Below are 16083 nucleotides of genomic sequence, written 5' to 3'. Positions count from 1 at the left end.
GGGTGCCCGGCCCTTCCCTAGGCGCTGCCTCTGCCAGCCCCGGGAGCCCGACCTTGGAGCCCCGGGTGCCCGGCCCTTGGCCCAGCCGCCGCCTGGGCGCTAGAGCGGCCCATCCCGGGTGCCCGGGTTGCCACCCCCGGGTGCCCGGCCTCCTCCCAGCGCGGCCTAGTCCCGCCATCGTGTGCCCGGCTCATCACCCCCGGGTGCCCGGCCCAGCTCCGCCCGGGTGCCCGGGCCACCAACCCCGGGTGCCCCCGCTACAGCAGCAGCCCGGCGCGCCCCTGACCACCCCGGGTGCCCGGGCCTCACACCCACGGATGCCCGGACCCGTCCATGTGTGCCTGCGTGCATTTTGTGGTCTTTGACCATTGTACCCCTCTCTCACCCAACTTCGTCCCTAGACTATATAAACACCTGCCCTAGCTCTTTTGGAAGGATAGCAAAGTATATGATAGACATTTGTGAGCTTTGCTCCATGGATCCACTCCACTAGGAGATCAAGACCTCCTCTTGGAGTGACCAAACATCAAGACCTCCTCCTTGGGGAAGGATCCCCATCATAGGATCATCAAGCCCATCTCCTTCATAGGATTTGGGATGAACTCTACCATGTATCTTGTTTCCCTTTGATTGTTCATGTACCTTGTGGATCTTGTGTGTTTGTTAGTCTAGTGGATGTGTGATTTGGACTTGTTCTTGAGTGTTCCTCTTGTTTTCCCTCTTGTGTTCGTCTTGCTCTTTGGGATTCCCCTCCAATTCGTGAAAGATATTCACCTAGGGTTCCACCCTACAACACATGAGTTCACCAAGCACATCGATGTGGATGCCCACTTTGTGTGTGCTGCTGTGCAGGATTAGACTCTCGCTCTTCACTATGTGCCTTTTGAGTTACAGTTGGCGGACTTTTTCACGAAGGCACAAACTTGAGCGCAGCATGGCTTCTTTCTCTCCAAACTCAGTGTTGTTGACCCACCATGAGTTTGAGGGGGGGTGTTAGATGTGTATAGTCCTATTTCTGTATATTCCCATTGTATAAGGGGTTTCCTGCACTTTACCACACATGTATATGTATTGGCCTTTGGCCCTCAGTGAATACCAGTTGCTCATTATCCAACATATACTTGTAAACATCCATATTTTACCGATACTGCAATATCTTGAAAGGGTGGGTCACTATGAAAGGATCTCATTTCTTGAAACATTGAAGGACTGCTCATTGTGTTTTCTGAGGTAGGAAGCACATCAAGCTTCAAGTTATGGTCAATTTGCTAACTTTAGTAATAGCCTTGTGTAAGCGTAAATTGGCTATGCTCACCATCACTAATAATGCATCGATTAGACAAATTATTGAGACATAACTTAAATCTTGCCGCTGTTAATATTTAGACAATGAGGAAATTTTTATAGAAATCTGGTTTTTATCTTGGTAACACATAAAGCTACTAACTGTACATTGTTAAGTTCGGTTATTTCTGAAAAACTGAAAAATGCCAAGTGAGTTGTGGCCTTGCGGGTATGATCATTTTTCCTTTGCCTGCAAGTGTTAATGTGAGTAAACTTGTTATTAACCTATCCTTTTTTGTTATTAACTTATTCTCTACTGAATTGAAGCTGATGGCCAGTTAAATTGAAGAAGTTGATGGCAAGGATTGCAAGCTGATGTTAAATAATTCTTGAAGAAATTAGTAAAAGAGATTCGGTTATGTGCCATTTACTTGTTGATTATATATATGCAAGCAAGTGGTGCTACTGTTGTAATCGTGATGAAGGATTAATGTTAAGTGATTGATTTCTATAATTCTGAGAAATCCAATGCGTCCATACGGACATGAGCTGGTGTCCTTGAGCAGATGCGTGCATGTTGTTGAAAATATGAGCAAATTACTACTAGATTTAATCCGAATTAACAGAAGATAAATCATGACTACAGTGGAAGAGATTGAACTAATCATGCGAACTAGCATAGTAGATGAACAGATCACATCTAGGGCACATACTAGAAACATGAATTCTACCACAATCTCGAACAGGAAAGATAGAATCACATACGGTGCAGCGGGAGCAGCACCGTCGGCGTTAACGTTGTCCCCCATGTCATCGAGGATGAGGTTGCCGAGGTCGGGGAATAAGTCGTCATTCGCGAAGTCGTCGCTGCCAGCAGTCGCGCGAGTGCGCTCCCCAAAAATCTGATCGCCCCTCTCCCATACAGGAGCACGAGAGGCAGGGTTTCGGAGGCCTGCTATCCCTTCTCCCGGTGCACGCCGAAAGGAGGGATGGAGAAGACTTGCTTGGCGGCGCAATGGTCTGGAACGGTGGTGAGAAACCATACGAAAACAGTGGCGACTAGGGTAGACGTCTGCCTGACTATATAGTGCGGGCCAGGTAGGTCGTGGGAGTAAACCCCACGTCCGAGTTGTCACGATCCAAAAGAACCGGAAACGGTTCAGTAATTAACGCGTCCGTTAATTATTAATTAATGACTCATTAATTTTTTCCGAGCAGCAAAAATATAGACAACGTGCATAGCTCTATCCTCGGCTCGGCTCAATCCCGCAACCCGCGGCGCGTCATGACGAGGCGAGGCGTGGCTGTAACATCCCGAGATTCATGCCACAGTAATCTCCCACTAATCATGCCATGTCATCATGATTACCTTGCTAGTTGCCACTTGTTCAAAACATCAAGTCCAAATTCAAATTTATCAAACATGCAAACTAAAATGTTTAAAGTGTGGCAAATATTCCATAACTAATTATGGTGGTGACCCCACACTTTTGTAAAGTATTAAAATGCCCTTTTGTGAATATAAAGTGGGTTTAACAATTAATTAAATGCCTTTTCTAATTTATAAAATATTGAACTATTTTATTTGAGCCAAACTTTTTCTGCCATCTAAGGACATTGTCTAGTATTTATATGACATGATTCACATTTTACAAAAATTGTTTGGTGGGTCAACTAAATGCAAAATAGGAGCTCAAAAACAAACAGCTATGAAATTGAAAAACAAAGGTAAAAAAAAAGCAAAAGGAAACAGCCCACCCCCTTGTCCCCATGGGCCTTAGCCCACCAAGCCGGCCCAACGTCTCAGCCAGCCCACCTACCCCATCGGTCGCCTTCGCCTACTGTTCTCCTGGCGCGACCGCTACAGGGACACGTCCCTGTCGGACCAGCTCGCCGGCGCCGCCCCGAGGGGATAAGGGCGCCGTCCCCTCGACGCCTCGAGCCCTCCCGTCCACTCACCGCTCCCCACTTGCGCCCCCTCGCTCTCTCTCTTGCCCACGCACTCGTCACCTCCTCCAGATCCATCGCCGAGCGCGGTCGTTGCCGCTCGCCTCACTCTGCCATGGCCAGCAGGCACATCTCGCCTCGCCGTTGTGTCCACAAAGAACGCCGTCGTCCGTTGCATCTACTACGGAGACGAAACGAGCCGGAACCCCTTCCATCGTCGAGCCGGCCCTCTGCTTCCACCTCCGGCCACCGAAGGCCGCCGCCGTCGTTCTGCTGCACCGAGCCTCCCCCGAGCCCGCTCATGCACATCTGCAGGTCCGCGGTGAGCAACAACGTCGATCCCCTTTCTTCCCTGTCGTTTCCCGTGCCTGTAGACCTCGTTGCCGTCATGGTCGAACTTGCAACCGCCGACAAGCTCGCCGTCGTGGCCTCAGCCGCGGTCGCGTGCGCACGAGCTCACCGTCGAGCTCCTGCGATTCCCAAGGAGCCCGACGTGCGCACGCACGCAGCCCCATGAACCCCCCTTGCCCCCTGCGCTCGACCTCACCGAGCTCCAGCTTCGGCCGCCCCGGCCCCGTTCTGCGCGCTCACGCATACGCCGTGCAGCGCCGCGCCCGCCGCCCAGCTCGTGTGCATGCAGTTGCTGCTCTACTGAATGTACTGCTGCTGCTGAATGTGACTGTAGCTATATGGCTAGCTTTAGGAATTTTACACTGACTAACCTCCTAGACAGCCTCTAAACTGCTGTTAATTAACTGTTGACAAGACTAAAATAAATATAGGTAGAAAGTACAGTTGACAAACTTCATTTTACCCCACTGGACCAAATCCATTTGATGTGCGGTTTAAATGCTATGAAAATCACAAATTGCTACCTTTGGTCAATAGAGAACATAATTAACACCTAGCATAGTGTGCTGCGTGTCGTGTGTGGTCTGTGCGTGTGTGCACAACCAGCCTCACGCCTGTGCCACCAGGCCGGCCCTTGTTTAGTTTAGTTGGTAATACTTTAGTGCTCAATTAGTATAACAACAAATGACAAGTGGTCCCCTCTGTTTATTAGCTTTAGTTAGTTGTTCTAAAAAGGCTAAGTCTATGATAAATGGGCCCCGCTGTTAATTAAGCAAGGTTTCCTAAAACTACTAAACTTAGAGTCAATGACATGCGGACCCACTTCTACTATTCATCGGTTGACTAGTCTCTGTTGACCTGGTCAACTGGGCCCTCTGGCCCCATCTGTCAGCCACATATGCACAATGTTGGGTACACTTCTGTGTACCCGTAGCATTTACTGTATATTTTCAAAAAAATAATAATTTTAAAAATCATTTAAAACTTTGAAATTCAATTTAAGATAATCCGTAAATCGGATGAAAAAGTTTTATACATGAAAGTTGCTCAGAACGACGAGACGAATCCGAGTACACTCTCCGTTCATCTGTCACGTGCCCCTATCATAGAGAACATGCAACTTTCCCCCTCCGTTTCATCTGTCCGAAAAATGGAAACTTCGGGAAAACATTCCCGGATGTTATCCCCCTTCGCCGGTAACGTGTAGCACCACGTTAGAACACGTCTAGCTATGCATGTTGTCCTATTATACACTTGCTTGCTATGTATTTACTGTTCCCCCCTTCTCTTCGGTAGACCCCGTGGCGGCTGCCGATGCCGCTGTAATCGACTACGTCACCGATGACTCCTCCATCTTGTCTGAGAAACCAGGCAAGCCCCCCCTTTGATCATCCCGATATCGCCCATTCCTTTCTCTCATGCTTGCATTAGATTTTGCTACTGTTATTGTATGCTCCTATTCTGATGCATAGCCTGCTTTTGTATCTATTATTGTACCTTACCTGCTTATCCTAAACTGCTTAGTATAGGTTGGTTAATGATCCATCAGTGACCCCCACCTTGTCCTTGTTGCCCCTGCTTCATCATTGAAGACCCGATCAACGGGATTGAAGACCAGGCCCCGGCACCGCACATCACTTTCCCCTTAGTTGCTCGACACTGCTGGGTTACTATCGAGTGCCGAGGGTGAGACCTCTACATCACTTCTGATGTTAACCCTGTAGTGTAGCTATTCGGTCGTGGTCATCGAGGGTGATTCCACCTTAACCACTTCCGATATGACTCTGTCGTGCAACCCCTCAAGTGTGAACCTCGGGGGTGATTCCTCTTACGTTCACCTTGATGATTACATTGAGTGGAATTCACCGGGGGTGATTCCTCGGGTTTTCCCCTTGATGTTTAAACACACAGTTACTATGGTTACTATGACTTTACACTGAACCATGTTCCTAAAGACGGGTCAACCCTGAGGGGTGCCCGCGCGAGCATAATTGCGAGTGATGAGGAGTCGGGTTGACCTGGAAGGTGCCCGTGAGATAATTACGAGGCGTGGCCGGGCATTCTTAGCCCTTGCCGCAAGTCCTCGAGACGGGGCAACGGGGTCACATCTTTCGTGAGTCTCTGCTTGTTACCGCGCGTTCCCAATCCACTACGATTTGGATATTTGATCCGAGGGGCCTCTGGCCTGATAGCACTAACCATCACGTGGGCATAGTATGGGCGTTCTGCGTCGTATGCATCAGCCGAAGCTTAATAGACGTCAGCGACTGAGCGGCGCGCGCCGGGTTGGACTGGTACGCCTTCTCTTGTATAAGGGAGGCTAGGTCTGCTCACCGGCCGCGTACGCAACGTGCAGGAGTTTCCGGGGAGATGGCCCATGACCCTTGGGGGCATAGGTTTAGTCCGGCGTGCTGACCTCTCTGTTAGGTCTAGGTCGGGTTGCGGCGTATTGTTTGGACGAGGCCGGGCATGACCCAGGAAAGTGTGTCCGGCCGGAGTTAAGCGAGCGTGGTGGGTAAGTTGGTGCACCCCTGCAGGGAAGAACTAATCTATGCATAGCCTGTCCTACGGTAACTGACACTTGAAGTTGTATCCCGATCGATACAACTAGAACTGGATACTTGTGATGAGAATTGGATGGTGATGAGAATTGAATTGTGAAGACAATTGGATAGTATGGCTCTGGGATTGCTTTCTCGCAGGGGGTCGAGAAAGGATCTCTGGCCGAGGTTGATAACACTACTACTACTTTACTTTATGCTACTCTACTCCCTCCTGTTTGCTGCAAGATGGTGGTTTCCAGAAGATGCTAGCCTTCGATAGGACTAGGCCCTCTCTCTATTCTGGCATTTCTGCAGCCCAGTCCACTTATACAACCTTTCTTTGATAATGTTGCATATGTAGTGTAGATCCTTGCTTGCGAGTACTTTGGATGAGTACTCATGGTTGCTTTGCTACCCCTTTTCCCCTTTCTTTCTTCTTCCTGGTTGTTGCAACCAGATGGTGGAGTCCAGGAGCCAGATGCCACCTTTGACGACTGCTACTACACCGAGGGCGTCTACTACCACGTGACGGAGACCGCCGATGACCAGGAGTAGTTAGGAGGCTCCCAGGCAGAAGGCCTTGCCTTTTCGATCATAGATGCTTTTGTGCTAGCCTTCTTAAGGCAAACTTGTCTAACTTATGTCTGTACTCAGATATTGTTGCTTTCACTGACTCTTGTGTTTTCGAGCTTATGTATTCGAGCCCTCGAGGCCCCTGGCTTGTAATATAAAGCTTGTATTTTTTTAATTTGTGTCTAGAGTTGTGTTGTGACATCTTCCCGTGAGTCCTTGATCTTGACCGTACACATTTGCGTGCATGATCAGTGTACAATTGAATCGAGGGCGTTACAGTGGCGTGGCGAGGCGAGCGAGGAGGAGGAGCGCACGTGTAGGTCTCCTCTTCTCATGCCCATACAAGTGGTAGGAGAGCTCACCTTATAAAGAGGTGCAACTCTCTCTCAACTTATGAGGTGGGACTAAACTTTAGCCTCACTCACTCTACTCACATGTGTGCATGAATGGGCCGAGAGAATTTCAGAATTTTAGTTGGGCTTTGGGCCAAAAGCCCACTAGCAAATTCCAACAACCCCCCACAAAGTCTCATTGGCACATTTCACCATTTGGTTCCAAAACATTGTTTATATACCGGTGCTTAGTGGAGACTGTGAAGTTGAACTTCCACTTAGAGATTTATGCTACACTAGATCACAACTTGAATAGTAGACTATGCCTTGAACTACAAGTTTTCTGCGAGACTAGTTTCACACAAATTCTTGACCGATACTGGGCTGCCACAAGGCTTCCCCGCGGGTGGAGCGTATACGTCGTACTCCAGGGCCTTTCATGAATTTATTAGAGATCACCCACTTCTCACAGAGTGCGACGTTAACAGTCAAATTCATATAGGTGTGTTCCTCAGGAGATGCTCTGCAGGACAACATCTCTGCTTACTCAAATAAGACACTTGGAACACATTAAGATAGATATCAACCTGCCATGCAGATCAAGAGAGTATTGCATCTTCACGGAGTGGAATAATTAAAACAAGGATACTCTCCTCTCAGCTGACCAACAGCTTGTCTCCCACTTCTACTTCACGGGATCTCCGATCACATAGAGTGGGTTACCACTATGGACAACTCAAGCGGTGGGTCTCAAACCCATCTCCATCGATGCATTATCTATCACATTACGTGATAGACCCTTTGTGAAGGGATCTGCCAAGTTTTTCGATGTTTGGATATAATCCAACGTAATAACTCTGGAGTTCCTCCGTTTTCTGACAGATTTTAATCTCCTCTTCACATGCCTTGAGGACTTCATATTGTCCTTAGAACTGTTTATCTTGACGATCATAGTTTGATTATCACAGTTCATCAGGATAGGGGGTATTGGTTTTTCAACCATAGGTAAGTCCATCAATAGCTCACGAAGCCACTCTGCTTCAACAGTGGCAGTGTCTAATGCTGTGAGTTCTGCTTCCATAGTTGACCTCGTTAAGATGGTCTGCTTGCAAGACTTCCAGGAAACAGCGCCACCACCAAGTGTAAAAACATAACCACTTGTGGCCTTAATCTCATCAGCATCAGATATCCAGTTCGAGTCACTATAACCCTCCAGTACCCTTGGATACCCGGTGTAGTGAATCCCATAGCTCGCAGTGCCCTTCAAATAGCGCATAACTCTCTCAAGCGCACGCCAATGATCATCTCCCGGTTTTGACACAAACCGACTCAGCTTGCTCACAACAAAAGAGATGTCAGGCTTCGTGGCACTCGCCAAATACATAAGCGAGCCAATAATCTGAGAATACCTCAGTTGATCTCTAGCAATCCGTCGATTCTTTCGAAGCAACACACTAGCATCATATGGAGTTGGAGAAGGCATGCAGTCGCTATACCCAAAACGACTCAAGACCTTTTCCACATAGTGAGACTGAAGCAGTGTGATCCCACCATTCTCATCTCTCAACACCTTGATGTTTAAGATAACATTAGCTACTCCTAGATCCTTCATCTCAAAACAACGAGATAAGAAATCCTTAACCTCCTTGATTAAATCAAGTTTGGTTCCAAAGATCAATATGTCGTCGACATACAGACAAAGAATAACTCCTTCGCCCCCACCATGGCGATAGTACACACACTTGTCACCATCATTTACTACAAAGCCGACAGCAGTTAATGTTCTTTCGAACTTCTCATGCCACTACTTAGGAGCTTGTTTAAGGCCATATAAAGACTTTAACAACTTGCACACCTTTCCTTCCTGACCAGGTACTACAAAACCATCTGGCTGATCCATGTAAATTTCCTCCTTCAACTCTCCATTGAGGAAAGCCGTCTTAACGTCCATTTGATGAACAAGAAGACCATGTGAGGCAGCCAGTGATAGTAGCACCCGAATTGTGGTCAGTCTAGCCACGGGTGAGTAAGTATCAAAGAAGTCTTCACCTTCTTTCTAGGTATAACCCTTAGCCACAAGCCGTGCCTTGTACTTTTCAATCGTACCATCAGGTCTAAGCTTCTTCTTGAACACCCACTTACATCCTACAGGTTTGCACCTATAAGGACGGTCAGTGATCTCCCAGGTTCCGTTAGCTAAGATGAAATCCATCTCGCTACGAACAGCTTCCTTCCAGTAGTCAGCATCAGGAGATGCATAGGCTTCTGAAATAGTCCTGGGTGTGTCATCCACAAGGTACACAATGAAATCATCACAAAAGGACTTTGCAGTCCTCTGTCTCTTACTCCTTACAGGAGTTTCATTGTCACCCTCAACAGGATTCTCAACGTGTTCCATCGCAATGGTGGGTTCAGGAATTACAGTGAGTTCCTCACTAGATGGAAGTAGGTATCTCCTGATTTGATGAACTTGACATATCCTTCATAGGAAATATGTCCTCAAAGAAAGTTGCATCATTAGACTCCATAATCGTACCAACATGCATGTCGGATACCTCAGATTTTATTATCAAAAATCTATAGCCAATGCTATGAAAAGCATAGCCCAGAAGAACAAAATCCAGGGTTTTTGGTCCAAGCTTGCGCTTCTTGGGAATTGGTATATTGACTTTCGCCAAACAACCCCAAGAACGTAGGTAAGAGAGTTTCAACCTTTTCCTTTCCCATTCCTCAAATGGAGTCATGGTCTTATGCTTTGTGGGAACTCAGTTTAGGACATGACACGCGGTCATTAGCGCCTCCCCCCACCATTCCTTGGAAAGACCCGATGTGTCTAACATGGCGTTAACCAAACCAGTTAGAGTTCGGTTCTTTCTTTCGGCCACCCCATTAGACTGAGGTGAGTAGGGAGGCGTCCTCTCATGGATTATACCATGTTCCGCACAAAACAGATCAAACTCATTGGAAAAATGCTCTCCACCACGATCGGACCTAAGCCGTTTAATTTTTCGATCAAGTTGGTTCTCTGCCTCAGCTTTATAGTTTTTGAAGAAAGTTAAAGCCTCATATTTTGATTTCAAAAGATACACATAACAATATCTAGTGGAGTCATCAATCAACGTCATGAAGTATCTCTTTCCACCTTTTGTCAACACGCCATTCATCTCACAGAGATCAGAATGTATAAGCTCTAGTGGCGCCAAGTCTCTTGCCTCTGCAGTCTTATGGGACTTGCGAGGTTGTTTAGCTTGCACACATACTTGGCACTTAGAGCCTTTGACAGTAGAGATTTTCGGAATTAAATTCATATTTGCTAGCCGCGTCATGCAACCAAAGTTAATATGACAAAGTCGTGAATGCCAAATATCCGACTCATTATTGTGGCAAACATTATTAATAACTTTAGTGCAAATATCTGACAAAGATAGGCGGAACAAGCCTTCGCACTCATAGCCTTTTCTAACAAATTGTCCACACTTGGAAATTACAACTTTATTATACTCAAAAACCAACTTAAAACCATCTCGACATAAACGGGAACCGCTAACGAGATTTTTATTGATGGACGACACATGATGAACGTTCTTCAGACGCACGGTCTTGCCCGAAGTAAACTTCAGATCGACCGTACCGACACCTCGAACGATGGCATGTGACCCATTCCCCAGCAGCACGGGAGAAGTCCCTATGACCTGGTAAGAAGAAAACATTGAGGCGTCAGCACAAACATGTACATTGGCACCGGTGTCAATTAACCAATCAGGAGATTGAAATACTGAAAGGATGGTAGGAAGAATATCGTACCCAGTTTCCTTCATATCAGTATCACCGATGAAAACATTAGCGGACTTGCTGCTCTTCTCATGTTCGCGCTCCTCAAAGCGGTTAGGACATTTCGGAGCCCAGTGATTAGGATCACCGCAAACATGGCAAAGTCCCTTCCCCTTCTTGTGAGAATTCTTCTTGAAGTTGGTAGAATGCGATGGTTTGTTCTTTGTGTCAAACTTGCCTTTGCCCTGAGTTTGGTTCTTATTGTTTTTGAACTTGTTGGGCTGGAAGTTCTTCTTCTATACCATGTGGGCACTAGAAGCTCCCTCAGCAACTCAAGCACGTGTGTCCTTTGCTCTCGCCTTCTCTTCAACATCAAGAGTACCAATGAGATCCACAACGGAAAACGCTTCTCTCTTGTGTTTCAGAGAAGTAGCAAAATTGTTCCACGAAGGTGGAAGCTTGGCAATGATGCCTCCGGCAACAAATTTGTCCGGCAACACACACTTGAAGTACTCAAGTTCTTTTGCGAGCGACTGTATCTCATGAGCCTGTTGTACAACAGAGCGCTCACCAGTCATCTTGTAGTCATAGAATTGCTCCATGACGTACAACTCGCTGCCGGCGTCCGCGGCACCAAACTTGGCCTCGAGCGCAGCCCACATGTCCTTGCCGTTCTCAAACGACATATATGAGTCCACAATGGAGTCATCAAGAACACCCAGAAGAGCGCCTTTAAAGAGAGTATTGATCTTCTCAAAAGTTTTCAGCTGTGCCGGATTAAGATCACCCTCAGGCTTGCCCTTGGTGGCGTCATAGCAGCCCATGGTCTGAAATCAGTAGACTGCTCTCGTGTGCCACCTCTTATATTGCGCCCCCTTAAAGGCAGGCGGCTTCAGATGCGCAGCAAAACCACTCGGAGCAAATTGCCTATAATCAGGTTTTTGGATTGTTGAAAATATGAGCAAATTACTACTAGATTTAATCCGAATTAACTGAAGATAAATCATGACTACAGTAGCAGAGATTGAACTAATCATGCGAACTAGCATAGTAGATGAACAGATCACATCTAGGGCACATACTAGAAACATGAATTCTACCACGATCTCGAACAGGAAAGATAGAATCACATACGGTGCAGCGGGAGCAGCACCGCCGGCGTTGACGTTGTCGCCCATGTCGTCGAGGATGAGGTTGCTGAGGTCGGGGAAGAAGTTGTCGTTCGCGAAGTCGTCGCTGCCAGCAATCGCGCGAGTGCGCTCCCCAAAAACCTGATCGCCCCTCTCCCGTACAGGAGCACGAGAGGAGGCGGGGTTCCGGAGGCCTGCTGTCCCTTCTCCCGGTGCATGCCGAAAGGAGGGATGGAGAAGACTTGCTTGGCGGCGCAATGGTCGCAATGGTCTGGAACGGTGGTGAGGAACCATACGAAAACAGCGGCGGTTAGGGTAGACGTCTGCCTGACTATATAGTGCGGGCCGGGTAGGTCGTGAGAGTAAACCCCACGTCCGAGTCGTCACGATCCACCTCGGCTCGGCTCAATCCCGCAACCCGCGGCACGGCGCGGCGCGGCGAGCGAGGAGGAGGAGGAGCACGCGTGTAGGTCTCCTCTTCTCATGCTCATACAAGTGGTAGGAAAGCTCACCTTATAAAGAGGTGCAACTCTCTCTCAACTTATGAGGTGGGACTAAACTTTAGCCTCACTCACTCCACTCACATGTGTGCATGAATGGGTCAAGAGAATTTCAGAATTTTAGTTGGGCTTTGGGCCAAAAGCCCACTAGCAAATTCCAACACATGTAGCATGTAGCCTGCAGCACGTTGTTGTGAGCATGCGGCAGCTCGGACGACAGTAGATTAAATGGGCATGCTGTTAAGCGGGTGGCCCGCATAATCCCACATAATTATGTGGACATACGCGGTGTTATGTGGGAGGCCCGCAGGTCGTCCCACTTGCAGCCTGACGAACATGTAAAGGTGGCTGAAAATGGTCATCAGTAGGCAATATGATATTTGTGCTGGTAATTCCCCCCATGCTCTGTTCAGAGTCTCAAACAAGGTCTTTGAATTTACAGGAACGCTATGAAGGAAATTTTTCTTCCTGCACATAATGGTCACAGAATACAGAGTAGTTTCCTGACGAACTTCAACCGCAGTCGCCATCTTTCCTGCATTGTCCAAAACTATTCTAGCATCCCTTGAATCATCATCGGACTTGACCCTACTAATCTTTGCCATCCCATTGAACGCCTTCTCTGCAATCTTCTTTTCACAGGCAACCTCGTCTTCAATCGGTAAAGGCACCAATTTTAAAACTCGGCCAATAACTGAACGAGGGGATGAGACATACATGCTTTTCCACTGCACATAATTCTTCTTTCCTCCCACCACGAAATCAGCAGAGGCGAGGAAAGACGCAACCTTTGGCCGGAGCCTCCGCATACATCTCTCTTGATCCTGCGAAGAACGAACAATTTGCAGGGCCCGAGCTTTGACAGCTCACAAATCCAGCGAAACCATACCACCACCCGATTTCCTTGACCCGGCCCCGCTTCAGCCTCCGCCCTCCCGCCTGTGATTCTCTATTCCCGTATCCTCACCCAGGGCACTTGGCACAGGATTTGGAATACCTCAAATAAATAAAAAGAAAGAAAAAATGAAGGTGCTAGGTAGGGAAAAGAAAAGGGATTGAAAGGACGAAAGGAGACAAGAGAAACAGAAAGCCAGTGAAGGGTAGCATCAATACATGACGAGTTCCTACCAACTGAGCTAGCAGGTGTAGCTGATTTACGGGTAGCATCAATCCTAAAGAACCAAACATTCTGCGCAGATCCGAATCAGTTTAGGAATTTCGGAAGCAATTTTTTTTTAAATGGAATGTTCTGTGAAACGCAAACACTTTCCAAAATTTGTGAACAAAATTTTAAAAACTATAACATTTTATCAAAAATCTTGAACAATTTTTTTTTGAAATGAGAACATTTTTTCGAATTTCAAAACAAAATTTGGAAGCATGAACATATTTTGAAATTCCTGAAGAAAATTTGCAAACACGATTTTATAGAAATTTGTGAACAATTTTTTAGCTGGAAGATTTTTTGAAACTCCTGCAAAAAATGAAAACATGAACAAATTTTGGAATTTGTGAACAATTTTTGAAAAGGTGTACATTTTTTTAGAAAAGTTGAACAAAAACATTCCAAACAATTTTTGTAAAACAAGAACATTTTCTGAAATGCCCGAACAAATTTTGTAAAACAAGAATATTTTCTGAAATGCCCGAATAATTTTTGAAAAATGCGAACATTTTTTGAGTTTATGAAAAAAAATTAAAACATGAACATTTTTTGGAATTTTAAATGTTTTGAAACGAACAAATTTTGTATTTTTCGAACAATTTTCAAAAGAAACGAAAAAACAGACAGAAAGCAGAAAAAAGGAAAAGAAAGAAGAAAAAGAAACTGAAAAACGAAAAAACCAAAGATGAAACAGGAAAACCGGTCAAAAAGGAAAAAAAGGGTTCAGGTAACCTTCTAGAAGGTTCCTAATACCGGCTGGCTAGATCTCGTATAATGGGCCGGCCCGTTGCTAGCTATGCGGGGTATGCCTGTGCGTTATGTCGACAATTTGACGCAGTGAACGGCGCATAGGGTTTTCCTTTGGTAGTTCGGAGATTTGGAGGGTGGGAGAGAAATTCCAAACTGGCCCAAAGTGTCACGGAAAAAAAGGGAAAGCCCCGAACCGGTATCGTAGGGTTTCGAGTGGCGAGGCGGCGCACGAGGCGATCTCGGAGGCGCAAGGCTAGGGTTTGAAGATCACCGGCTTATCTGCTCTCTGATCACCAGAACGCTGCAGTTGATGACGCTGTGGACCTTGCGTCCTTTCCCACCCTTGGTGACGCTGTGGGGAGGGGATCGGGGGGAGGCCGGGCGAGCTGATGGCGGAGTCGAGCGCCATGGGAGGAAAGAGGGGAAAGGCGAGGGAGACTGAGACGGTCGAGCAGATGATGGATCGTTTGGATCTTACGGAGAAGGAGAAAAACGAAGCTTGTGATTGATGAGGAGGAAGAAGAGAGGATCGAAGAACCCTATGCACTCATCGGGAAGGTTTTGTTTCAGAAGGCGTTTCACGTCAATACCATTGAGGAGGCCCTGCGCCCGGCGTGGGGCAACCCGAGGGGCCTGAACTTCCGGCCAAAAGGAGAGAATGTTTTTCTGGCTAGTTTCGCTATCAAGCGGGGCTGTGATCGGATCTTTGAGGGAGGTCCATGGATGGTGGGGAAGCACTATGTGGTTCTAGAGAGGTTTAACATCAGATCGCGCCCCTCGGAGCTTAAGTTCGATAAGATCAAGATTTGGGCACGGGTGATCAACCTCCCTTTTTGTTGGAAATATGCCCTAGAGGCAATAATAAAAGGATTATTATTATATTTCCTTGTTCATGATAATTGTCTTTTATTCATGCTATAATTATATTATCCGGAAATCGTAATACATGTGTGAATACTTAGACCACAACATGTCCCTAGTGAGCCTCTAGTTGACTAGCTCGTTGATCAACAGATAGTCATGGTTTCCTGACTATGGACATTGGATGTCGTTGATAACAGGATCACATCATTAGGAGAATGATGTGATGGACAAGACCCAATCCTAAGCATAGCACAAGATCGTGTAGTTCGTTTTGCTAGAGCTTTTCCAATGTCAAGTATCTTTTCCTTAGACCATGAGATCGTGTAACTCCCGGATACTGTAGGAGTGCTTTGGGTGTACCAAACGTCACAACGTAACTGGGTGACTATAAAGGTGCACTACAGGTATCTCCGAAAGTGTCTGTTGGGTTGACACGGATCGAGACTGGGATTTATCACTCCGTATTACGGAGAGGTATCACTGGGCCCACTCGGTAGTGCATCATCATAATGAGCTCAAAGTGACCAAGTGTCTGGTCACGGGATCATGCATTACGGTACGAGTAAAATGACTTGCCGGTAACGAGATTGAACGAGGTATTGGGATACCAACGATCGAATCTCGGGAAAGTAACATACCATTTGACAAAGGGAATAGTATACGGGGTAACTTGAATCCTGGACATCGTGGTTCATCCGATGAGATCATCGAGGAGCATGTGGGAGCCAACATGGGTATCCAGATCCCGATGTTGGTTATTGACCGGAGAGCCGTCTCGGTCATGTCTACATGTCTCCCGAACCCGTAGGGTCTACACACTTAAGGTTCGCTGACGCTAGGGTTGTATGAATATGAGTATGCAGCAAACCGAAT

General features: G+C 46.8%; 1 protein-coding gene across 1 annotated transcript; it reads left to right on the top strand.

Annotated features, from left to right (window-relative positions):
- The first annotated feature begins 3054 nt into the window (after positions 1 to 3054).
- Positions 3055 to 6688, top strand: LOC123158368 (mucin-7-like). Its single transcript, XM_044576389.1, has 2 exons — positions 3055 to 3546; positions 6583 to 6688. The coding sequence occupies exons 1-2, from the start codon at positions 3055 to 3057 to the stop codon at positions 6652 to 6654; spliced, it is 564 nt and encodes a 187-aa protein (XP_044432324.1). The 3' UTR covers positions 6655 to 6688.
- The last annotated feature ends 9395 nt before the right edge of the window (positions 6689 to 16083 follow it).

Source organism: Triticum aestivum, chromosome 7B (assembly GCF_018294505.1).
Source record: "Triticum aestivum cultivar Chinese Spring chromosome 7B, IWGSC CS RefSeq v2.1, whole genome shotgun sequence".
NCBI classification, from domain to species: Eukaryota; Viridiplantae; Streptophyta; class Magnoliopsida; order Poales; family Poaceae; genus Triticum; species Triticum aestivum.
Note: the sequence above shows the minus strand (reverse complement) of the source record. Positions and strands in the feature narration are given on the sequence as shown.